Below are 25382 nucleotides of genomic sequence, written 5' to 3'. Positions count from 1 at the left end.
TTTACATGGAAACCCTAATGGGAAAAGCCACAGCAATATATGCTTATAGATGTATATCTTCTTTACAATGTTTTTTAGGCACCAACCCCTAAATGTGAAGCACTAACTCAACCAAAATGAGGCACCAACTTCCTAATTATGAAGCACTAACTTCATAAAGATGAAGCACTGACTCAACCCAAAACGAGGCACCGACTTCACAAAGATGAAACACCAACTTCAATAATGAATTCTGCTAAAAAGAAGATCAAAGAGCTGCCACAAACTGATCTTTTTATCCTCTTAAAATCTGCTACAAACTCGTTGTAATCTTCCTCTCAATTCTGAAATAATTTCTTCATGTATAGTCCTTTTTAAATCTGGTGTGTATATCTATTTCATTGAATTCACACACTGCACAACACACACACACAAACCAAAAATGATTTGGATGTGCCTGATATATCTTCTTATTTATTGAAGTGACATACCCATTGAAAATAGGCATCTTTAATGAGATATTTCCTAAATCACACCTTACTAAATAAAACCTCACCCTTCTAGAGTCTTTTCAGATTGCACCTTTTCTGTTTGTCTTTTTTGTTTGTTTGTTTGTTTGTTTGTTGTTTACTAAACCATCGTTTTGAAAAACAAGTTGCTGCGCATGATGAATTGTTGTTTTTAAATAATAATACTGTTTCTTTATTAATACTCTATATTCGCTGCTTTAGAGCATTATAACATCATCACTGCTCTCAGCCATAACCAGATATGTAGCTTGTGCATTCTTTCCATGACCTGGTTCCATGTGTTTCTGGAAAAGATTGTGATTCAACTCCTGGGCAACATCATTGGATTTCATTGTTATAGGTTACTTCGACGAGATCTTCAAGTGTTTACTGTTGTAATGTGGTATTCCTAAGTAACCATGATGGTGTTTTCCCCAATGGATCTCAAAGATCTATTGAGAGGTATATGCATCTAGTTTGTATGGATATGTGCAGAATACTCTTAAACATACCTCTTGTCACCTTGCTTGCTGTCTTATGCATTTATTCATGCTGTTTATGAGTCATTTATGCCACCATGTTTGAATCAATATGAAATCTATATAATAAACTTGTAATCTGGTTTCCTTGACATAGACATCAATGACAACTATATCCAACAGTTTTCTGGTATGCTTGGGTTTACTCTAAACTTTTAATGTTCCACATGGACACCTTTTCATATCTTGGGACCCTTTTACCTAGCTACTTTCCCTTTCTAATATCCTTTCTAGGATTTTAGGGGTGCTTTGACATATACCAACCTGTTCTAGATATTTTTTGAAGGTTTTGTCTTTGCTAAATGTTTGATTTTTTTGCAATTTCCAATTTTTTGTGGTTTTTCATATATTGAGAATGAAATTCAGGAGAATAACAAGGAACGACTTCTGAATGCTAACTAATAAATAACTAAACTGTTGTTTTTCCGTGCTCATTTAACCACGGGCATTGATTTGCCCTCCCAGCCATAGACAATTCACAATTGTCTCCCCCGAGCACTATATGTTCAATTTATTGTCCACTCATTGATTGTATTGTTTCATCACTTCATTTATATATACGGGTGGTGTCCCTTTCGGTTAAGATGGAGTGTTGATCAGATTCCTACAGGCCGACATAGATAACATAAAGGTTGTGATGATTATTGTGATATAATAATTATATTAATAGGCATTGATAATATAATTATTATATTTTATTGGGATAATATTTATGATAATATAATTATTATGATATAATAATTATATTAACAATATTATTATTATTATTGAGATTATATTACATTATTATAATATAATAATATAATATTATATAATAACACAATATAATTATTTGGCCAAGAGTGGTAACCCTTAGTGAAGGGACACCACCAATATATATATAAATGAAGTGATGAACACATACAATCAATGAATGGACAATAGATTGAATATATAGTGCTCGGGGGAGACAATTGTGATTTGTCTATGGTTGCCCGTGGTTAAATGAGCGCGGAAAAACAACATGGTTTTAGAGCGGGCACGATAATTGGAGTTGAAAGAAAATTATTGGCCTTTGTTAGATCCGGCTTTTGTGGCCTGTACATGAAGCGGTGCTTTAACTTTTCTGCAGTGGATCCCTTACATCTCAAGCTCAGCGCTTGCATATTAGATCGGGGGGCAGCGTTTCATGATTGACTGCACATCATCATTTAGTGTGTCTAAGGCCTCAATGATTTTGGCCGGTATCTGGTTCCTGAGTTATTAATGTATCAAGGATTAAATTTGCGAAGGCAGTGATCGGCCTACATCAATAAGAGCGATTATGTCATGAGAAGGGTGCAACTTCATAAATCTATAGACTTTGATTATAGAAGACAAAAAGGCAACATTCTTATAATAACTAAAGCTGTGAACGGGGATATTGAACACTTACTAGATAGTTCTATGAATGATAAAGAATATGTTTTTGCATGATGGAGAATATGGTTATGAATAATGAAGCCTTGCACAAGTAATCGACTGACATGGTAATGTGAAAAGGAAATGCAGCATGAACAATGATGCAGCGAACCTCTATTTAGAAGAGATGCGATTTGTATTAAAAGGGGAACATGTTAAAGGAGGTGTGTTATCCAAAGAGGATTAATAATCTGTTCTCAAAGCATTGCCATTTGTTTAATACATCAAAAGCATATTATTCTGGCCGACTAATTAAGATTCACATAAAGACAAAGGATATATATTTTCAACAGAAGTAAGATTACGATATCAAGATCAATTCAAAAAAAGTCAGAAATTAGAGAATGCCTTTTTGAATTATCAGTAATTTATTTATTACCTCCCATAATTTAGGGCTGACAGTGGATGTCCAGAATTGGGCCTCAGGCTTCTGTTGAGTCCACAGAGTGAAAAATGAAGTTCCTCCCTGTTGTAGAAAACTTAAGAAGGGATGTCCATGTCCCTGCCCAGATTCAGAGGACGATGGTGGGTTGTATTGATTAGGGGGAGCAAGCTGAATATTTGAACAAGGAATATCCATGATGTTATAACACAGGTAATTTCGTGCTTTCTGTGGCTTGTGCGAAAGAATTAATGGGTGCAGGAGGTTGATTCACAGTGTAAGTGTTGATTAGTGTATTTGGATTTGCGCTACTAAGAACTGTCACATCCGCATTCATACTGAAGTCAGACAAAAGATTTGTGAGGTAACGAACATCTTCTTTGGTTCTGATTGGGAATTTGCCTGTACAAGTAGATTGATGATAAAGCAAAGGACCAGACTGAGAAAAATCGGCATTTGAGCAAGTCTCGGCCTCAGGAGTTGTGATTAATTGGGTAGGTTGAAGAGGGGCAGAAATAGATATTGATGTTCCTTGTGGCATTTGTCTTGCAACATCTTGCATACGTGCGTCCTTTGTCCACAAATGAACTCCTCCCATTTTCAATAGTTTGTTGATGCTTTGGAGGATATTCCTTTGGAACTGAAAGTGATGGGAGAATAACCATGTGGGTAGCAGGGCCAGTTCCAACAGGAACAATTTTCATCCTGCACAAGCCTGGTATAGAATGGATGAAGTTGCTGAGCTTGATGTGGCCAAGTGAAATATGGTCCAGCTCTAAGCCACAGGTTGCTCTGAAATCTCCCTTGAGAGAAGAGAGGGGATACCATTCCCCTTCCTTGAGCCGCTTTGATACTTCCCCAAGGAATACTGGCAGCCACTTTTTAAATTTCTCCACCCAGGCTGGATATTCTACGGAGTTTGAAAAACCAACTGAGACAACCTTAGACGAGAAGGACAAGAGGTTGATGTTAGTACTTGGAGCTTCAGAGGAGCAGCCAGCGGATCGGTTTCATTTTATTTCCAAGGATCTTGGTCATATTGGTTCAGAGGGAGTGGACCATGTCAAGATGGTTTCTCTAATGATCAACAGTCAGAGGACTATGATTCATGAGATGGAGTCCCATACATGTAGGCTGAAAGGCCTTTATGCTGACATCTAAGACATGATATTCCTGGATAGATGGATACTTGGAGTGCTTGGGATTCACCAAGAGTAATGAAGACTCCAACCTTGTATTTCATGACTGGTAGAAGCACGTGGAGATCATTTATCACCATATTAGAGATATGGTTCAAAAAGATGCTATTCAGTTGAGGTATATTAGCTCTGATGATCAAATGGCTTGACATTCTCACCAAGCCTCTCTCCAGAATAAAGTTTGTGTACTTTCGAGGTATGCTTGGTATGGTGGAAAATGAAGCCCTAGCTGAGATTGAGTCTTTGCATAATTGATTTGTTTATATTTTTGTACTAATGTATTCTTCTCTTTATAAGATGTTTAAAGTATAAACTCTGTTAATGCATTTCTCTTTGAGAGAGACTTAAGGTGAAAGCCCTTATCTACACCCTCTAATATGGTTCACGGTGGATGTCATGTGTGTGACGCCATGACAACATCACGTGAGAGAGTCTGTGATGATTTTCTTGTACTTGTGTGTTTACCCTCTGGATGAGCCATGGTGAATATCATTGTGAGGTGGCGATCTCACAATGATGAACACTTGTACATCTCACCATCATTGTGAGGTGACGATCTCACAATAATGGTTGATATCACGTGAGGTGATATCTATGGATAAACCATAATGGTGGATGTGACGGGAAGTGATATTTATGGATATGCCATAATGGTTGATATCACGTGAGGTGATATCTATGGATAAACCATAATGGTGGATGTCACGAGAAGTGATATCTATGGATATGCCATAATGGTTGATATCACGTGAGGTGATGTCTATGGATGAGTCATGATGGTGGATATCACAGTGAGGTGATATCTTTCCTTTCCACATATGGAGTGGCTTAAGGGGGGGTGTTGCTGTTGGAAATAAGCCACACCCGAACCGATGATGGACTGGTCCAAGAGGGGCCAGTAGCTCAGTGGTAGAGCACTCCAGCAGTGTATGGAAGGTCCTAGGTTCGAGTCCTAGCTGGTCCATGTCTCAACAGCTGTTATCACAAAAGCTCGCACCCTTGCTTAGCTATCAACTCGGCAACCTTGTGAAACATGGAAACAACCCCGAAGTGTGGGACCTTGCGCAAGGGGGTTGAATCTCCGGAGAAGGCCGACTTCCTTCTCAATCTAGGTGCGGGTGTTGAACCAACTCAACACTTCAAAACTTACTCTTAAGCCTATCCTAACAACTTGCAGAGGTAAAGGGAAGAGAGAAATGCTTGAAATAAAAGGAGGTGATGCACCAAGAAGAGATTGTTTCTTTCCCTACCCAAAATGACACAAAGAATCAACTGAAACATCCAGGAGATGCACAAACTTCAGTTCTATGAGTGACCCCAATGCATGTATGGAGGTTGGAATTCACGAAATGTCAAGAGGGGAGAAGGTTTCCCACAAGTCACACTCAGAAATAAGTTGACACAACATATACAAGAGAAGAGCCACAAAACATACACCTATGATGAAGGTAAGGAAACATACACAACATACATAAGTTTGAAGGAAGGCAAGAATGGTGATTTTCAATTCCTTATAAGGCTAATGGCCAAACTTACAGTTGTATAAATGCAAGATAAATACAAGAGAATTGAAAGAGCATAGAATAGCTCAAACCAGCAGGGAGAGAACCCTTTACAATGAGGCTTAACAACCTTTATATAGAAAACTGGTTACAAGAGTGATCATGACCCCTGTATGTCAGTCTGGGAGTGAAGGGAAGTACATGCACTTGACTTTTGTACATGCAAGCAACCTAGTCATACCTTGAAAAGGCAACCCTGAGAAGGGTGGATAGACTGACCTTCCAAAGTCAGAGTATGCAGACATGACATAAGTCACTGCAACAAGCATGGCCCCATACCTCTCTTGATGGAAATTCTGCCAAAAACATTAAATGCACCCATGTGGCTCCACAAACGAAGGTGCACAAGTCACAAAAGTCGTCGGAGCATTTAAAGCTTTGAGTGTTGATCACGCCATCGGAAAGTTTTGCTAGCCGGAAAGAAATCCGTGGACTTCGGAAACTTGGGTTGCCGAAGTGGGGAAGACAAGGAAAGAACCTCAGAACCTCAGGGTTCCGGAGTTTCGGGAAAGAAGAAGGGAAGCAAAGGAAGAGAACTTCAGAACCTCGGGGTTTCGGAGTTCCGGAGAAAGAAAGGAAGAAAGGCTAGGAAGGAACTTCGGAACCTTGGGGTTTTGGAGTTTTGGAGAATTGAGGAGGCAAGGAAAAGGCGAGACTTAGCAAAGGAACTTTGGAAGCTCGGGGTTCCGGAGTTCCGGGGAAGAGAAGAAGAGGGGGAAGAAAGGGAGGAACTTCGGAAACTCGGGTTTCCAAAGTTCCGGGAAAAGAAAGGAGAGGTAGAAAAGGGAAGGAACTTCGGAACCTCGGGGTTCTGGAGTTCCGGGGAAGGGAAGAAAACGAAGAGGGGGGGTTCTGAAGTTTCGGAGAAGGAAAACAAGATAAGGCAAAGAGAAGGAACTTTGGAACCTCGGGGTTTCGGAGTTCCGAGGAAGAAAGAAAAGGCCAAGGGAGGAACTGCCTCCGGACAAGGCAACACCTCACACCTCATGATTCTTCTGCTTTCTCCTTGATCAACTAGGGCAGCACTAGTCCATGGATCGTATCTCTGGTCGGTTCTTACTGATGGACCAAGGGTGTCATAAAATGGCAACAGTAGCTATTGTGGTTAACATCACTATGAGGTGATATGCTTTGTATAGCTGGAAGTATCCTCCCTAGCTGAGAGGGAGTGTTGAAGATTGGCAGTGTCGGTTATCACTTCCAGCCTGAGGAAGACAAATGTGTAAGTGGCCTAATCGGCTTAATCGGCTAAGATGGAGCGTTGATTAGATTCCTATAGGTCGACATAGTTAACATAAAGGTTGTGATATTTATTGTGATATAATAAGTATATTAATAGGCGTTGATAATATAATTATTATATTTTATTGGGATAATATTTGTGATAATATAATTATTATGATATAATAATTATATTAACAATGTTATTATTATTGAGATTATATAATATAATATAATTATCTTATATTATTATTGAGATTATATTATATTATTATATTATATTAGTATAATATTATATAATAACATAATATAATTATTGGGCCAAGAGTGGCGACCCTTAGTGAAGGGACACCACCAATATATATAAATGAAGTGATGAACACATACAATCAATGAATGGACAATAGATTGAATATATAGTGCTCGGGGGAGACAATTGTGAATTGTCTATGGCTCGGAGGGCAAATCAGTGCCCATGGTTAAATGAGCACGGAAAAACAACATAAACAAACTCAGGATTTTTAATTGCAACAAATGTAAATTTAGAACATGCCCTATTTCCAATGCCTAAGCCAGGCAATATACATCAGCATATGATTGCAGCAGGTGTGATTCCATTCTTTAACAGCAGCAATCGACATTTCATAATTTTAGAAATGCAGTAATGACCTGATGTTTCCAATGCCTAGGGTTTCCAAGCAACCCAAATCGAAACACCTTACTGGAGGATGATAAATTGCTGATGAATAGGGTCATTGTTGATGGAACTGTATGGCCTTATTTTGTTGGGGGAATCTGATCTGAACCTGTCATATGAACTCACACCATCCCTTGGAACAATTACCCTGCAGGCAAGAATGGTACAACCTGTCTAGGTATTGTACGTTTAATAAGAACCAACAATAAACTCTTCAAATCTGCTGATATATCTACTTTGAAACCTTGCCCTGAAATGTTCAGAAAATCTTTGTCAAATCAACACCAGAGTGTATCAATTGATGCACCAGTAAAACCCCTGAATGGAGTGTTCAGCAAAGTATTCTTGTGTGATATTCTACACCTGCAAATACTGTTCTTCTTGAGAGTTTTTTTTTGCCCAAAAAACCAATTTTCAGCAACTTATAAACCCTTCTATGTTCTTCTCTTGAAATTATCAAATGTTTTTTTTACTCCGGCCAAAACCCCATGCCCAAGTTGGGTTTTTTATCATTTAAATGAAGTTTGCTTTCAATTGATTCCTTTTCTCATAGTTGGCAGCCACATGAGGAATAATAAAGTCAGTTTATGAATTTTAATGAAAAGTTACCCTTTTAACCCCTTACAACTCCATTTCTAAGTATTAATAATATTAAATGACGTAAAGTTAAAACTTTGATTTAACTTTAACTATGGATCCAACATCCATATTTAGAGCATTAAATGATGTAAAATTAAAACATTGATTTAACTTTAATTATTGATCCAACATCCATATTTGGAGCATTAAATGACGTAAAGTTAATGAATGCGGAGTTGGATGATTCAGTTTCCTGCTTTGCTGCACTTGGAGTTGATGATGATGACCATGAGCTACCTAGTGATCATGAGAGTGAGTTTGGTAGCACCGCTGCCAATGCCAGTGCTAGTGCCAGTCCCAGTGCCACTATCTGTGGCACTTTTTGTGGTTTTTGTAATTTACCACAACATATGGAGGATGTTGATGATATTTTTGATGACCCATATGATATTTGATCAGTGATGGCTCATTGTTAATACTTGACATTATTATTTTTGAAGTAAAACATCAGTATGGTGTTGTTTTTACTATTTTTCTATGTTATTTGAACTAAAACATAAACATGGTGGTGTATTTTCACTATTTTCTATGTTATTTCACTATTAGTGTAGTGGTGTATCTTGAACTTAACTACTACTGCTTATATGTATATATTTTTAATTCTTATATGTTTATATATTTTGCATACATATTTCTTGAGATAAAGCATTTTCTCCATTAGAATATTATGCTATAAACTCCTCTTCTTCCTCACATTGTGCAATCACCATTTCTGCAAAGACCTGTTCAACTGATAAGGATTTTTTATAAACCTTCCACCTGCTAGTTGCTAAGATAGAGTAACGAGACCGTGGCACATCATCACTTTCATTGTCAATCAGTGTCATAATGGACTGCATGGCTGTTATAACATTATCAGCTTGATGTTTTGTGATTGTAGCAACGAATGGTGAAACATTTTAAGAATTAGATCTTCACAACCTATAACTAACTTGATGTTACTAAATCTGATTTTTGCAAGTGTTTCCAATATGGCTACCACTCCTGGTAAAATGAGAACTTGTGACAGCATCCAAAACTTGAAAACTAGCCACCAACAACTGAAGTATCTTTTTCATTATATCATCATTGTGTGGAGTCTTAGGAGCTGTAACTTTCATGATTTCACATAAACAAGAAGTAACAAGCAATTTCACATCCTTATCTTTGTCTCAACCACTTTTGCTTACCCATGTAAGTCACTGCAGCAATCATGGCTGCCTGTATTATCTGAAAAGTGATTGATTCCATCACATGCAAACAGTCTTCTACTTTCTTCATGGTGTTGAGAAGAACATCTTTTCCTTGAGGTATTTGTTCAAGCTTACATCCTACATCAAAAAGATTTTTGACCAACTTTTTTTAACTCAATGGTGCCGTGATCCACAATGCAAACAGGCTGGTTGGAGAGACCAACTCTGATACCACTCTAATGACCCTTGCCTAGTTCCAACATTCCAACCCAATTTTTTTGGAAGTTTTTTCGAAAGTTACTGAATATGCATTTTTTCCGAATATTTTACATGCAAGTGAAATGCCGAATTTTCTGTTTACAATACTTTATGAAGCTGAATTTGTAATGTAATGAGCTCACATAACAATTATAAATTAACCTTTGACATTCATATATTGGATAGATTCATACAAGGCTCTAACCTTGTAATTGACCTAGTTGGGAAATCTGAAAAACTGCAAATGTATTCATTAATGGTTGCGTCGGACCCTTGGATAGTCAGCAAGTCTCACGTCCTGCTTCCAAAGTCATTGACTAGCATGTAACTTACCACATTTCCCCTTCAGCCTACTGCTAAAAGCCAGAATATATTCACTTTAATTGTTGAAACCCCTCACTTGACCTTGCTGATTAATTTGACTTGACATAGGGTTCGCTAGTGACTGAAAATCTACATCTTACACCATGCCAGACAAGTACTATTTCTGCCACCACAATGTTATGTCATGCACCCAGTATTGAATGAAGTTAACGCCCAAAAATCAGGAGAAATACCCATGACCTGCTTCATATTCATGCCAACACAAATATCTTTGTAGCCCAGCAACAAAGGTATTGGCATGTGGTCATTGATCATGGTGCTTGGCTTAAATTTTGGTGGCTTTGTCGGTCACGTTTTCCCCCCACATCAATTAACGAGGAGTGTAGGGGGGCAGAGCCCCTCTTGCGGTGCCTGTGGGAATGTCCGTTTGACAAGGGCCTAGGGGCAGAGTGCACTGTAGGGGTTTGGGGGCAAAGCCTGACAGGGGCTGCTGGGCACAATAGCATTGTTTTTGTATGTAAACTGACCTTTATAAACCACCAAGAAGGCTTGATAAAGAAATGGTTGTGAAATATGAAAAATCATTAGATGGTAATTTGCTCTTTGTCAGATAATAGAAGGAAAGTGGACGGTTGTTTCTTTGTAGGATGTAGCCTACATTGGGTGAACCATCTTATGGATTCTTATTTTTGCTTCTTTTAGTCAGCATTATGTTTAATATTGTTTATTGCTCTCGTCTGCCTAAACCCTAACAAAGGGTCTCCTATGCCCAACAAAACTAGGATGTTTGCACCCAGCAAAATGAGCTTCAACAAATTAATTCCTACACCTAACATTGTGAATTGGCATCCAAATATCTTCTTAAACATCCATTAGCTCTTGCAATCTTCCATCAATTTGTCTTGCATGCAAGACTTCACAAATTAGGAAAATCTCAATCATTAACTACTATGTAAAACCTGCAAATCTTTTTGTGCAAATTGAATCTTTGAGTGGATTCCCTTATATCGGCTAGGGGAGATCTTTAACCATCGAACTTGATCTTCCTTTTAAGGTTTTCATCTTGGGTTGTCCTTGAAAAATCTGTTCAATCTCCACAATTGTGGTTTTCAGAGAAATAAATAGTATCCAAAATGAATAGAAATGAGACCCTTTAGCCCTTTCTATAATCTCCCCGAGAACTTTTCGGAATTTAATATTTGAAATCACCTTTTTTAAAAAAGAATCCTTATTGCTTCTAAAAGTGACTTTATTTAATCATTTGCTCTTTTCAGGCACTATAGTTACTTTCAATAAATTTGCTCTATAAATAATTCATTTAAGCTGTCTTTAAATTATGCTTTTTTGACAACTCACTTTTAATGATTTCCCACAAAATTAGTTGAAAGTACGAAAAATGTTGAAATAGTTTGCAAGTGAAAATTAAAGTCACCAATATACTCATGAGCTCCTCGAAAAATCTAGTGTACTAAAAATAGACACTTTCCAAAAATAGAATTTTCATGCAAAAAGTTTGGAGTGCATGAAAAAAGTCGAAATTGCTTTAGTAAAGTGTCAACCGACTCATGATCCCCATAAGTGAATGTCAATAACCGGACTCCTAATCGATGAGGATCTCTACCTTCAAGAAAGCTGAAGCCACCATTGATGTAGGAATCACCGAAAAAGGGTACATTACAGAAAGCTACAAAGGGATGTCATGTTAATGGAAGCGAGCAAGGAAGAAAGCAAAGCTTGCGTGAAAAGGTGCAAAATATGTTACAAGTGTGCTAGTATACAAAGATGGCTTGATTCAAAATCAAATTTCTAGTTGACCTTTATGATGCTTATATAGGATAAGTGAAGGATGAAATTGTTTAGATCAAAGTTTGCAATTACATGAGTAGGTGTTGCTATGTAGGGTAAGGAGATTTTTTGAAGTTTCAAAATTTCAAGGATAGGATAGGATAGGTCCATGCACTTATAAGCAAGGAGAAAGGTTTAAAATTCAAAATTTGCCTACACCACAATGATGCATGCACCTTAATGAGTAAAACTCAAAAACCTATTAATTATATGCCTGTATAAGTTTAAACTTGCCTTTCAAACTTGAACTCACTTAAACACTAATACGTGCACACCTTGAAGTGTAATTGAAGTTTGAAGTCATACATAGGGGTGTGAAAATATAAGTGACCATATTTTTTAAAATCAAAATCAATCAAAAGAACTATTAGGGGCAAGCTTGTAAGCATAAACACCTAAATTAAAGTGAATGGTTTAAATTAATTGTTTGGGGCGCACCTAGAAGCTTTGACGATTTGGTTTTTTTCAGAAGACATGGAACTCTATTCATAGGCATACAACTATGAATGGATAACATAGATGACAAGATTCAAAGTGATTAGACACCTTATCAAGGATGCAAACATATCGAGGGAAATCAAACAATTGATTATTACGCCTATTATATAACTGAAAATTCTTTTCGCAGCTTGCTCATGTGTCACCTTCGGATTTTCTTGAAACCTTGCCACCAAACAAACAACCTGCATGATATCTGGTTTGGACGTAGTCAAATACAACAATCCACGAATCATTGATCTGTACTTCTTCTGATCAACCTCCAGAGACTTATCATCTTTGCTTAGCTTGCATCCAATGGTTGAAGGAGTTGTAACTAGTTTACAATCATCAAAACCAAATTTCTTCAGCATTTCTTTCACATATTTGCTTTGAGAGATAAAAATTCCATTTTCAGAATGAATAACTTGTAGCCCAAAAAAGAAACACAAGTCACCAATCATTGACATTTTAAATTCTTTCAACATCTTTTTAGCAAACTCTTTTACATAAACTATCATTTCCCCCAAATATAATGTCATCAACATAAACTATAACAATTAACAACTTATCTCCATCAATCGTGAAATAAAGATTACTGTCTGTTGTACCTTTCCTGAAATTGTGTTGAAACAAATACCTGTCTAATCTTGCATACCAAGCCCTGGTTGCCTGTTTGAGTCCATACAATGCTTTCTTCAGTTTGCACATCATAGCCGGATCTTCTGTCAGTTTGAACCCACCCGGTTGCTCAATGTGTACTTCCTTTAGATCTCCATTCAAAAATGTTGACTTGATATCCATCTGATAAACTTTAAAGTTCTTGTAAGTAGAAAATGCAAGAAACATATGTATAGATTCCATCCTTGCCACTGGAGCAAAAATTACTTAAAAACTATGCCTTCCATACAAGAATATCCTTTATATGGTAGTCTTGCTTTATTCCTTGTAACTTATCCTTGCTCATTTAGTTTGTTCTTGAATACCCATTTGATTCCTATTACATTTTTGTCCACCGGTCTAGGTACTAGTTCCCAAGTCTTGTTCTTCTATATCTGATTTAGTTCTTCTTCTATTGCTTTTACCCAACTTTCATCTTTACTTGCTTCCGCATAAGTCTTCGGCTCAGTCATTGATAAAAAACAGTAATTGGCTTGTTCTTGAGCTTTTGCGATCTTCCTTCTTGTTTGAGCACCTTTTGACTTGCCTCCAATTAATTGATTTTTTGAATGATGCTTCTGGACATACTTGGTAGGAACTTTTGCCGAGTCTTCCTGTTCTTCTTCTTCTTCTTCATTTGTTTCCTTCTGCTTGTTCTATTTTGGAACACTTGTCTTCTGTGTAATTGATGGAACAATCTTGACACCGGTTTCAGTATTACTCTGTGCTAGAAAACATTTGCTTTCTCTCTTATCCTTGATGTAGTATACATTTCTATTTGTTCTAACTCCTTTTGCAAGATTTCTACTAGTCTTTCTTTTCTGATTACACATTCGGCACTATTGAACAAAACTTCATAGCCTTTTCTATGCATTTGAATAACACTTAACAAACTGTCTTAATCCTTCAACATGGTAAACATCATCAGTTTTATGCTTACCATCAATAGAGACATTTCCAATACCTTGAATAGCTGCACCATCTTCTCCAACAAATTTCACTGATCGACCATCATATCTCTTGAGATTAATAAACTTGTCTTTCTCACTAGTCATATGATTTGAACATCCCGAGTCGATAATCCATGCATTTGGTTCTATCTTAGCATGCAATGCAGTTTTGACTGATTTCTCTTCTTCCGGTTTTTTTGATGGATTCTTCTTTTCTTCAATTGGTAAAAACAAGGATTTTTCATTTGTGTCATCATCAATTTATCTTCAGATGTATGTTCCTCTATAGAACATAAGCCCTTTTTCTCTCTTTTGTTAAAGTTGTGTTTCCTAGTTCTATTTTCTTCTCATCATCATTCGATCTGTTATAGTCTTCCCTTTAAGTGCAATCAGAAGCATAATGTCCAATTCTACCACAAGAAAAAAATTTCAGAGGTAACTTACCTTTGTACTTTCCAGCTCTGTCACAAGTTTCGCCGAACTTCAACCATAAAATTTGGATTTCGGCAAATTTCAAATGTTGCTATAAAATTCGTTAAAATTCGGGTTAATATTCATACAGAAAAACATGTTAGCTTCTTCCACTAAGTGTATTTTTTAAGAGTGTTTTTTAAGGGTTTCAAAAATATTTTCTAGGGTTTTTGACCATTGCGGCTCACTCTAGAAACATCACTAAATCTTCTCTGGACATCTTTCCTCTGTGTCTTCCCTGATCATTTTCGCCACGACTTTCACTTCCCTGCACTTTGAACTAAACCATCCTTTGGTCGTCAGGGAGGTCTGCGTGGTTGAGGTTTGAAGGCAATGTATCAAGGATATTGACTCCGGGTTCTATCACATCCAGCTTCAGGATTTCCGAATCGGCAGTGCTCAAATCTTCTTTGCTATTGAACACAATGCCTTGAAAATCAATTGCTCCAATCGGTGTTTTTCTTGAGGCTGCATAAGCTTTAATTTCATCTTGTAGGTTGTCGGAAAGGCATGGGCATTTGCTATGATTTCCTCCCTGGACATTATGTCCACAACCAATATCATCCCCACACCTCCCATTGCTCGATGTCTCCATCTGCATGTTTGATCTTAATGCGCAATTTGTTTTCTGCATTTTCTACTTGTCTGTTTTTTTATTTTCTTTTTATAGGGCTATTTTAATATATAGAATTTTAGTATAGTTTATAACTTTATAATATTATATTTATTAAGATATGTTTTAAATTACAGAGTAAATTATATTAAAAACTGTTATATTTATCAAAATATAGTTTTAAATTTTTTAATAGTATAAGTTTTAAATTTTGAAATGTTATATTTAAAGTATATACTTAGTCTATTATATTAAAAAACATGTATTAAACTAAATTAAATATAATATAATATAATTATATTATCTTCTTATGAGCTTAATAATCACCAAATATATATATATATATTTATTTATTTTTAAGCAAGCGCTTTTGACTAGAGCTATGAACCAGTGAGATCACAAGGAGGATCTCATCTCTGAATTGAGGGCCAAGGCATCCTCTTTGAAGCATCCTACACAGCCTGAGAGCACAACTGTCAATTTCCTAGCCAACGAACAGAGAGCAATCGACCAGCGAGCATCGGGGGGACCAAGAGCACACTCCAAATTTATCAATCACTCCTCGGCATGCACCAACAACGAACTACCTCTCTGGCCAAAGCAAACCTTTGTCTGCCAAGTCAGCAGACCAGTGCAGCGACGGACGATGTGGAACGGCGGACGATGTGAAACGGCGGGGGCGGAGAGGGGCCAAGCCCCGTGCATTGAACTCACGACCTCCATTGAGGGAGGCTCACAGCTGTACCGCTGCGCTATGGGGTGAACCCCATATATATATATTGTTATATGTTGTATTTTTATTTTTTTATAGTAATGTTCATAAAATTGTTGTTTACAAATGACAATTTTTATTTTATTTGTCTATTTTGTGATCTTTTACTTATATTTAAAAAAATTAAATTTATAAAAGGCGAATTTAATGTCGATTTGTTTTTTGATTTTTTTAACTTGGTCGAATTTCATCCGAATTTTATTGTTGTCGAAGTCAAATTCGAATTCGAACCTTGTGACTTAGCTTTCCAGTGCCTTGTTGCAATCATCCAAATCTCCACTGCATTCCGGATCATCATGTCTTGAAACATTAAGCGCTGCTGCCTTGTTTTTTCTTTTCTCGTCCTCCATTTTTGAAATTTCAAAGGCTGCTAAGGTACAGGTAAGCTGATCAATAGTATACTTGCTTAAATCATTGCTTTCTTGTATGGCACACCTTGTTGCTTTGTAGGATTTAGGCAGGGTCAGCAAGATCTTTGAACAACATCACTTTCATCCAAATGTCCACCGACAACTCTTATGCCATCAGCAAGTTCAATCATGCCATGAATATAGCTCTTAGCACCTTCATCTTCAAGCATTCTTAGATATATTCATATTCGTGCTTGAGATTTGTCAGCCTAGCCTGTTTTGTCTTTGGATCTCCTTCAAATGCTAAACACAACTTGTTCCACACAGGTTTAGCTTTTTTCAATCGTCTTACTCTTCCAAACATTGAATCACTTATACAACTGAAAATTATAGCTCTAACCTTTGCATTGGTCTCCCCTAACTTTAACTCATCCGGAGTCTGAGGACCACCTTGCGGAGGTGTATATCCTGTTTGGATAATATCACATATTCCATTCTACAATGTCTCCAAATGTGCTTCCATTCTCTCCTTTCAATACGGAAAGTTTGTACCATCAAAGATTTGAACCTTCTAATGCATGTCCTGCGCTATACCCGATCTACCTCAAGCAGTTAAACTTACTAAAGAGGAACCTTGTCTTGATACCAATTGTTGGACCCACGACAGGATTGAGAGAGGGGGGGGGTGAATCGGTCTAAACAAAAATTAATGCAGCACATAACAAATTAACCAACAACACAAACACAACATATCAACACCAATATTTTTTCTGTGGAAAACTCAAACTCGGAAAAACCACGGTGAGTACTTGCCCACAAAATGTATCCACTATGTATATCAAATTACAATGAATGAGCTTACTGCTTTGGACTTGCAAACCAAAGCTAACTGCTCTTGGGGCAAGATACAAAAAAGCACTGGCAAACCTCATGCTAACTACAACAGAGGAAGATACAAAAGAGGACTTGCAAACTTGATGCTAAACGATTGGGAAAGATACAAAAATGATTTGAAAAGAAGGATCTCCTGATTATGAAGCTGTCCTTGAATTCTGCATCAAGCGACCAACATCAACTTTCATAACTCAGACCTCATCTGTGAACACACTATCTCATACCTCTGCCGCAGTCTCAAAACAACCTAGATATCATTCGAACACAACTCTTCTTCTCTGCTCTTCAATGAATTTCGTTGACAATCTCCACATCACATTCTCTGCCTCATTCACAATTTCACTCGCTCTCTCTTACTTTGCGTAACTCAATCACATACATCCTTTATGTACAAGATAGATCATGAAAACTTGAACCAAGTCGACCTGAAACAAAATATACTATCTAGACCAAAAATACACACGCTGATCCACTCCAAGAGAAAGAGGGGACCAAAACACATCGTGCAAATATCAATCTACCGATCCGCAATCGCCGGAATATAACCAATAGCATACCAACACGTAACGTGTCCATATAAACAAATAACGGTCAAAACAAACTTCCCAATGCAAATTACTCTTATCCGGATCTCCACACGCTTTAGTGAGACCCATAACATATCCAATTACCTTCCACAAATGATATCCTGACCAAAAGATAGGATAAACATAGAATATCACAACCGGCAATGAAATATACCACCACAACATTCAGAGAACACAAAGATATTTCTGGACCAGTAAACTATCACATCCATAACACCAAAAACATAACTAAAGAAGGTAACAATATCAAACAACATCAGCAACACTTTCTAGATATGAACACTTCTGAAACAACCAATAGAACAACTGCAATACAAACATAGCAAGATAGCATCACGAACTTTGTGGACCAACAACTATTCGGAACAAGAAGTTTGACATCAATGACAACCACAACAATACATACTTCCAACAGACTATTATAAAAATACAGAAAAATTTAAAATGGTCAAACAATAGAGGAATGTTTTAATTCCTTCACAATTAGATTGTTGGAGGAGTTATAGTTTTATTTTTCTTTCTTACGCAATAGATTATACTGTAAACATTGATTCATTGCATGGTGACTGAAATTCAACAACTTGTACAAGTATAATATTTCTAATTTCAGATTTTGACTTGCATCAATCAACTCATTAATGTATATATTACTTTGCAGGCCTGTCCATTGCTAATTCAATGTCGTCTTTTCTATGATGGTTATGCTGTCAAAGGAACGTTGCTTGTTAACAGAGAGGTAGGCCTCTTTCATTGGAAAATCTTTCTCAATAGTTTAGCTGTATCTCTTTCTAATTTTTGACCAGAGGATGTAATTTTTAGATGCTTTAAATTTTAATACGTTTGTTCAGTTTATAGCTTGTCTATAGGTAGAAAAGTCATTTAAAAGGATTTGATATGGTGAATTTAAGATCCACTGAGAAACATGACAGGCTTGTTGTAACTTCCATTTAGGTTTGCCAAGTGATGACCAAGGTCTTTGATATTGTATTGTAGCAGAATAGTGTTGACAAAATTAGAAGTGCTTATTCAAAGTACTATAATTTCAGTAGTTATTTCCACTTAAGAAGATGAATTAGTTGTGGAATTAAATTATTCCTCCATAAAATTAGGCAAAGTAAGATAATTGTGTGCAAGGAATACTGTTGATCAGGAAAGTCCGTCGATGCTTAGCGTAAGTTTTTTGATCTCTGTAATGTATTTTTTTTATTTTGTTGGTTAGTAAATGAAGGTACATTCTATGTTAAATTTTTAGAACATTTTTACAAAGAATAGGAACTTAGAGAATTTAGAATTGATTTGTGACTAGTCGACTAATGTCTAGTTTATATTATTGGCATATCTAAATTAGTGTATATAACTCATTTCATATTCAAGCATTGACTTCAGTCTAGACATTAAAGATCAGATTTAATAAACACATGCAGTTATATCTTGAAATTATAGTAAAAATGTAGCACTGAAACAAAACCTCCAACTTTAATTTGGTGGACAGCACAATCCTAGTAGAAAATTTGTATTGATAATTCTTAATACCACAGTGAAAGAACTATGTTATTTTGCATTGAGTGTGAAGAAGCATATTAAATGGGCCTTCTTCCATATGAATGAAGTAGTAGGAAACTATTGTATTCTAACAAAATGACAGAATTTATGACTGATAAAAGAGTGTTATTGTGCCAGATTCAAGAAATGGCATTCTGGGAATTAAAAGTCTTCTGTATTACACAGCATATTGTAATGCTTGTTTTGTTTTTTAAAATAAGTTGGATTACTGTTGTAAAAGAATCTTATATTAAATATCTCCATGGTTATGATATCAAAGAGGAGGAAACCAAGCGCTATTCATTCATATCAACTAAATCGATAATGAGCATTTTACATTCCCATAATAGCATTTGTAGAATGCACCATTGCTTCCAGATCCATAATTATGAATAGGAGATTTCAAATATTTAAACATTGGATTACATGTACACAGAAATTTGCATTGATGGTCAAATGATAGAAGTTATTGTAATACTCACTCATGGTTAAACAACAATAAGCCAGTCTACTTTTTCCATCAGTTCTATGATTCTAGTATGTGTGAACTTCCTCTCCAACTGTGAACATTAATATAATTTCTTTCTTTTTTTCTCCAGCTGTTCCGTTGCTTTGTTTTTTCACTATAAATCTAGTTTTGTGAATTTATGTTTGAATTGGGTGTTGGATTTTTGTGATTGTTGAAGCTCTTCTTGAATTGATAATCCTTAAGGTTGATTTTATCTCTTACTTCACTCCACTTGCCTTGTTTGTGTTCTTTTTTCTTGGTTTTGTAACTTCCTAAAACTAACAATTTTTGCTTCTACTTTTGTTTGACTTCTTTTTTATCTTGCAGGTTGGGATTTTTTTTCAGACCAATCTTCTGTTTTCCAATTTTCTCCATAATGTGTACACCTAATAAATAGTAAAATTGTATCATTCTCACTTGGAATAAGGTGCATGATTATTATAGGTTGAAATTAATGATAGTTATGGGATTTATCTTCTGTTTTTAATTTCTATTGTTGTGATATTTGTCAAACTCTATAATACTATATTGATATCAGCCTTCTTGTTTGGTATTTATCTATGCAGATTGAGTCAGCCTCTTTTCCATCCTCATCATGAATGATGGCTAAATTTCTAACATCTACTTTCATATGTTTGTGGGTATTGTTGACCTCATTTTTGTTTCCAAAAATGAAGCACCACTACATGAAATTTTTGTGAAAAAATGAAAATTTTTACTCTATGGCACGCTTCCCGAGGCATAATTTTGACTAATCCCGGGACTGGTTTAACCCTCAGTCCATCCTCGAACTACGTTTCGAATTTCGTCAAATTCTTGGTTCGTTTGCTATGGTTTTCCTTCAATTTCGGGTTTTAAAATCCCGACTGCAGGTGGAGAATTTTCTTCAAACTGCAAGTTTTAATGATATTCATTGTTTTGGTCGTTGTAGGGGAATTTTTAGCTTATTACATGTGCACTTTTTATTAAAAAATGTTACTTGTAATTTGTTTTAAATTTCACTTTTATTGTTTTTATTGTTTTTGGTCTTGTTTGGTTAAAATAGGGATTTTTTGGCTAAATTACAAGTAAACTTGCAGTTTGGTCTAAAAACCCTTACTTTAATGGTTTTTACATGTAATAGGGATTTTAAATCCCCATTACATATGTGTGCATGCAAGTATAACTTCTTGTAGGGATTTTATTTCCCTTTTACAAGTATTTAAAACTTGCATTTCTCTCCAAAAAACCCGATTTTATGCATAAAGTGTTTTTTTGACAATTTTTAAACTTGTAGTTTGGTATAAAAAACCCGAATTTGCTTTGTAAGTGAAAAAGTCAAAATTAAAACTTGCTATTTGGCATAAAAAACCCGATTTTGGCTTAGTGAGTGAAAAAGTGAAAATAAAACTTGTATTTGTCCTCCCAAAAACCCGATTTTCTCATGCAAAGGTAAATTCGAACTTGTTCTCCTCTCCAAAAAACCCTATTTTCAGTTGGAAGCGAATTTGTTGAAGTTTTCAATCGATTTTTGTGGAGATCTTCAAGGGAGGAGAGGCGTTTTGGTTTCTACCCTATTCCTATGCATTTGAAACCACTTGTCACGCCATTTGGGGATTGTATTGACTCGTTTTTTGCTCCAAATCAGCAAAAACTTGTTTCCAAAATGCCACATTTTGGGGGATTAAAACTTAATGAAGTTGCATTCTTCTAAATCGTTTTGAACTTCCCTACCTAGGCGTGGAGTTTGGGAGGAATTTGGAGCTATTTAATGATGCCATTTATGATGCATTTGGTGGCCACGTTTTTCTCCACGTGATCCCTTTGGCTGCGTTTTGTAAGGATTTGACTCCATTCCTTCTTCTCCTCCTTAGGCGCTTTGCTATAACTCTCTTGGGTGTGCTCTCTCACTGGCATTTTGGCCCTCCAAATTTGGATTTGCGGCCACGTTTTTCAGTTTGTGGGCATTTTTGTAACAACGTGACAAGGGTTTGGCATTGCGGATTGCTTCTATTTATTGGTTTTTCTTCTTCTGTCCAAAAATTGGCTGCATTTTTGGAGAAGCATTTTCAGTTTGAAGAAAGGTATGTTTTCTTTCTTTTCTTTCCTTCATTTTATTATTTTCTTGTTTTCTTTATTTTCTTAGTTGCATTGTTGTAAATATGTCGTTCTTCCCCCAAAAATCGGTTTTTGTGAGAGAAATCTTCGCCTTGGTATGCAATTCCTGCAATTTTTGAATTGCATTTGTTCTTCCCAAATTCCTTCTTTACTTGTATTCGGGATTTTATTTCCCGATTACAAGTTCTCTGGAAATTCTTGTTCTTCCCATGCGGTTAAGGAATTTAACTATTTTATAGTTAAAATTCCAAGTTGAAAAGTGTGAAATACCCCTCCCTTTCAAATTCGGGTTTTAAAAACCGGAATACATGTTGAAGAGTTCTTCCCATTTTCATGAAAATGTCATTCCCGGGTTTTCCCATTTCTATCCATTCATTTTTCCTATGTCCGTACTTTCCATTTCCGTCATTTTCCACAAGTCAAATTCTCATTTTCCATTCATTTCTTCATTTGCAAATTTACAAGTGTACTTGCATTCGAGTTTTAAAACCCCGACTGCATGTATGTTCTTTCCAACTTGTATATTTGCAAAAATTCCCCCAAGATTCGAAATTGGTCAAAGTCAAGATTTTCTCATTTCCATATATTTCCCCTCTTCCTCTCACAAAATCGTGAAATTCAAGAAATGAATTTTTTCCCATTTGAAGGCGGAAGAATGTTGTTTGCAGTTGATTATGATGTTGCCTTAACTCTTTTAAGTCTTCATCACAGCATTCCAGGTTCACAATCAATGTTAGATTTGCCGGCATCTCCAGCTCCAAAGAAGATGAAATATAAGTATGACAGATATCAGAATGAGGTAGCACCTTCCCAGGTTTCTTCTCCTTTGGATCACATTAGAGACACGGAGATAGGGCACGTTGATATGTCAGAATTCGTCAAGAGGGTGGAAGAAGGTTTCTTCTCCTTTGGATCACATTAGAGACACGGAGACAGGGCACGTTGATATGTCAGAATTCGTCAAGATGGTGGAAGATCCACAAGATAATAATTTGCAGCGGCTGTTGGACAAGCCATATCCACCATGCATCATCTTTCCCAGTGGCTGCCCTAGAACCTGAGTTTGTTCTTGCCTGCGCTCAGCATTTCGATAAAGAGACAAGAGTTATCAAAAATGATGATGGTGAAGCTATAATCCGTCTTGATGCAGATACGATCGAGAAGGTCTTCAGAATACCTACTGCACCAGTTTATATGGAAATCTCCAAAGGAAGTGCAGCAGAATATTACGTGAAGAGGGAAAAGGATTGCAAGCGACATATGAACAGGTGGATCCAAGAGCCACGAGCCTCCTTCTCAAGGTGGGCGAAGTTGTACCGCTGCGATTTCAAATGGGAGATAGGAGACACCATAACCCTTCTCAACAGAATGATGGGCCTTGAGCATTCCAATGTCTTTGAGCCATGGATGTACTAGTTCATCATGTTCATACGACAGTCTCATCACATTTCATGGGGAGAAGTCATCAGCGATGCCTTGTGTGAACAACTCGCAGCAGTTCCTACCACCATGACCTTCTTCATGAATTCTTATTTGGTATATTTGGCAGCATCACTTAGACACTTTCCAGGTCTTTCTACCAAGGGTGATCGCTCACTTATACCAGTTTGGGAGTATTATGACCAGTTGCCATTGAGACCCAACAGGTTGCATTTGAGAAGAGTCCAAGATGCATTCTTTGGATATTTCATGTGTCAGTTTGATAGAAATCTCAAAAATAAAAGAGTATCAGACGAGGCATGGGAAAGGGTGTGTGAATATGGGTATTCGTTTCTGCAGTTCCCTACCTTCACCTATATGAGGATCGGATGCTATGGAGGTCAGCCATATATGCTTCCCAGATACCCAACTGATAAGATCATTCAAATGGAGTTGGGAAGACAGATCATCGCTGTCTACACTTTTCAGTCTGCTAGACACAAGGTTGGAATGGGCATCTCTACCACAAATCCATTGAAAATTGGCTGGTATTCCCTTGTCATATCTGCGAAGGCTAAGGCCATGGAGACTGAATTGCACGAAATCAAGCTCAAAAGGTTTAAACCTAGAGCTGATTTTGATTACAGGGGTATGAAGGAGAAGATCAAGAAATCCTTTGTGCATGTGCATCGCATTGAAGACATCTGGGTAGATCTCCGCATAGAAGTTGAAGTTCTGAAGATGGATTACTGCAGGCTCACTGTTGAACAAATTGTTGATTTGAACTTGGTGGATATCCCACAAGGGATGATTGATGATGGGCACATACTTGATCCTGAATACATTTCGTGGAGGGTTCAGGAAGCTCCACTTCCTTTGATCCAATGGTCGCACAAAGAGTGTATATCCATCTTTGAAAGATTTCAGCCTATCTTGGCTAACACTAACACATGGCTGAAAAGTAATGCTGTTAGACTTATAAAAATCAAGGTTGGAAAAGAAGATGATTCTACAAGGCCTCTTGGATGTAAGTCTGAGATACAGGTAGACAACAAGGAGGGTGCATCGTCTTCAGGCACAAGGATTAAGTTGCGGGTTAGTCGAGCAGTAGTGCTTCCTCCTGAGGAGACAACAGTTCGCGGGAAAGAGAAATCACGATTTCATGTTCAGGTGGTTGATCTAGATAATCCAGAAGAGGGGCAGCAATTTGATGATGCTCCTAAGTCTCCAGTTTCAGACTCGCCTCATGAGATCATTCCCCCAGTTTCCATTGAGACACCTCTTTCTCCTCCTGATTTGCTTGTGGATGAATCTCCTCAGAATGCCATTCCCATTTCAGCATATGAGCCACCGCCTGATCATCAACAAGAGAGTGTAGTGGAAGTTCTTGAGGATATTCCTACTTGCATACAGATATCAGAAATTGATACTTCCACTTTTGATTTTGAAGAGTTTATGAGGCAATCTACATGCCCATTGGTAACTGAGTAAAACGTGGTCGCTATCCAAACAGATGTTCCTGCTAGGGTAACCATGGTAATTCAAACAGAAACTGCTTCTCCTTTGCCTACAGATGCTACTAAGGGGGGGTTGATGACTTTACCTCCATGGCTTAGTTCTTTTACCCCGAAAAGGAAGAAGCAAGAAATCTCACCTGATGCCTTTGATTACCAGCAATTGAAACAGTCTAGATCCAAAGTTGCTAAGAAGGCCAAGACTATTTCTAGGGTAACTATTGATAGCAACAAGATGAAGGTAGCTGAACCTATTGCAGATAAGCCACTTGAGGGAATGTCAGCTGTTGATTATAAAGTTACGAGGATAGACTTGGGCAAACAAACGCATGAGGTCATTAAACATGATGCTCAGTTTTCCGTTGCTTCATTGGTACATTGGTGTGATGAACTTCTAGCAAAGAAAGACAAGCTGGAAGAAGAAAACCAAACAACTTCTGGCAGCCGTTCATAAGATCACGAAACCTGCTATTGAAGGGAGTAACTCCATAGGTTCTTCTGGTTCCCAAGAATCAATTTGTGGAGTGGAAAGGGCTGCTCAAAAAGTACAAGCACTAGATTCTTGGGTTGATCAACTTCATGATCTATGTACACAGGTGATAAAAGACATTTTTCAAATGATGTCTAAGTTGGAAACTTTTGAGGAAAAACTAGATCAGACTTCCGACATTTTCAAAAAGAATCTGGAAAGTGTTGAAGATAGGTTGACAATCTGGCGTACCATGCCTCAACAACAGTTGAGTGTTCTACAGGAGCATGCCA

At 37.0% G+C, this 25382-nt stretch overlaps 1 protein-coding gene across 6 annotated transcripts in view; it reads left to right on the top strand.

The window, feature by feature from the left end:
* The window catches only part of LOC131071474 (probable RNA-dependent RNA polymerase 5), a 245886-nt gene that overhangs the window by 73057 nt on the left and 147447 nt on the right, over window positions 1-25382 (top strand). For all 6 annotated transcript variants that reach the window (XM_058007354.2, XM_058007352.2, XM_058007349.2 and 3 more), the window contains one exon: window positions 18199-18276. In XM_058007354.2, coding sequence (XP_057863337.1) covers window positions 18199-18276 — 78 coding nt within the window. The remainder of the gene's footprint in view (window positions 1-18198; window positions 18277-25382) is intronic.

The sequence above is a fragment of the Cryptomeria japonica genome, chromosome 6, assembly GCF_030272615.1.
Source record: "Cryptomeria japonica chromosome 6, Sugi_1.0, whole genome shotgun sequence".
Classification (NCBI taxonomy): Eukaryota; Viridiplantae; Streptophyta; class Pinopsida; order Cupressales; family Cupressaceae; genus Cryptomeria; species Cryptomeria japonica.
Note: the sequence above shows the minus strand (reverse complement) of the source record. Positions and strands in the feature narration are given on the sequence as shown.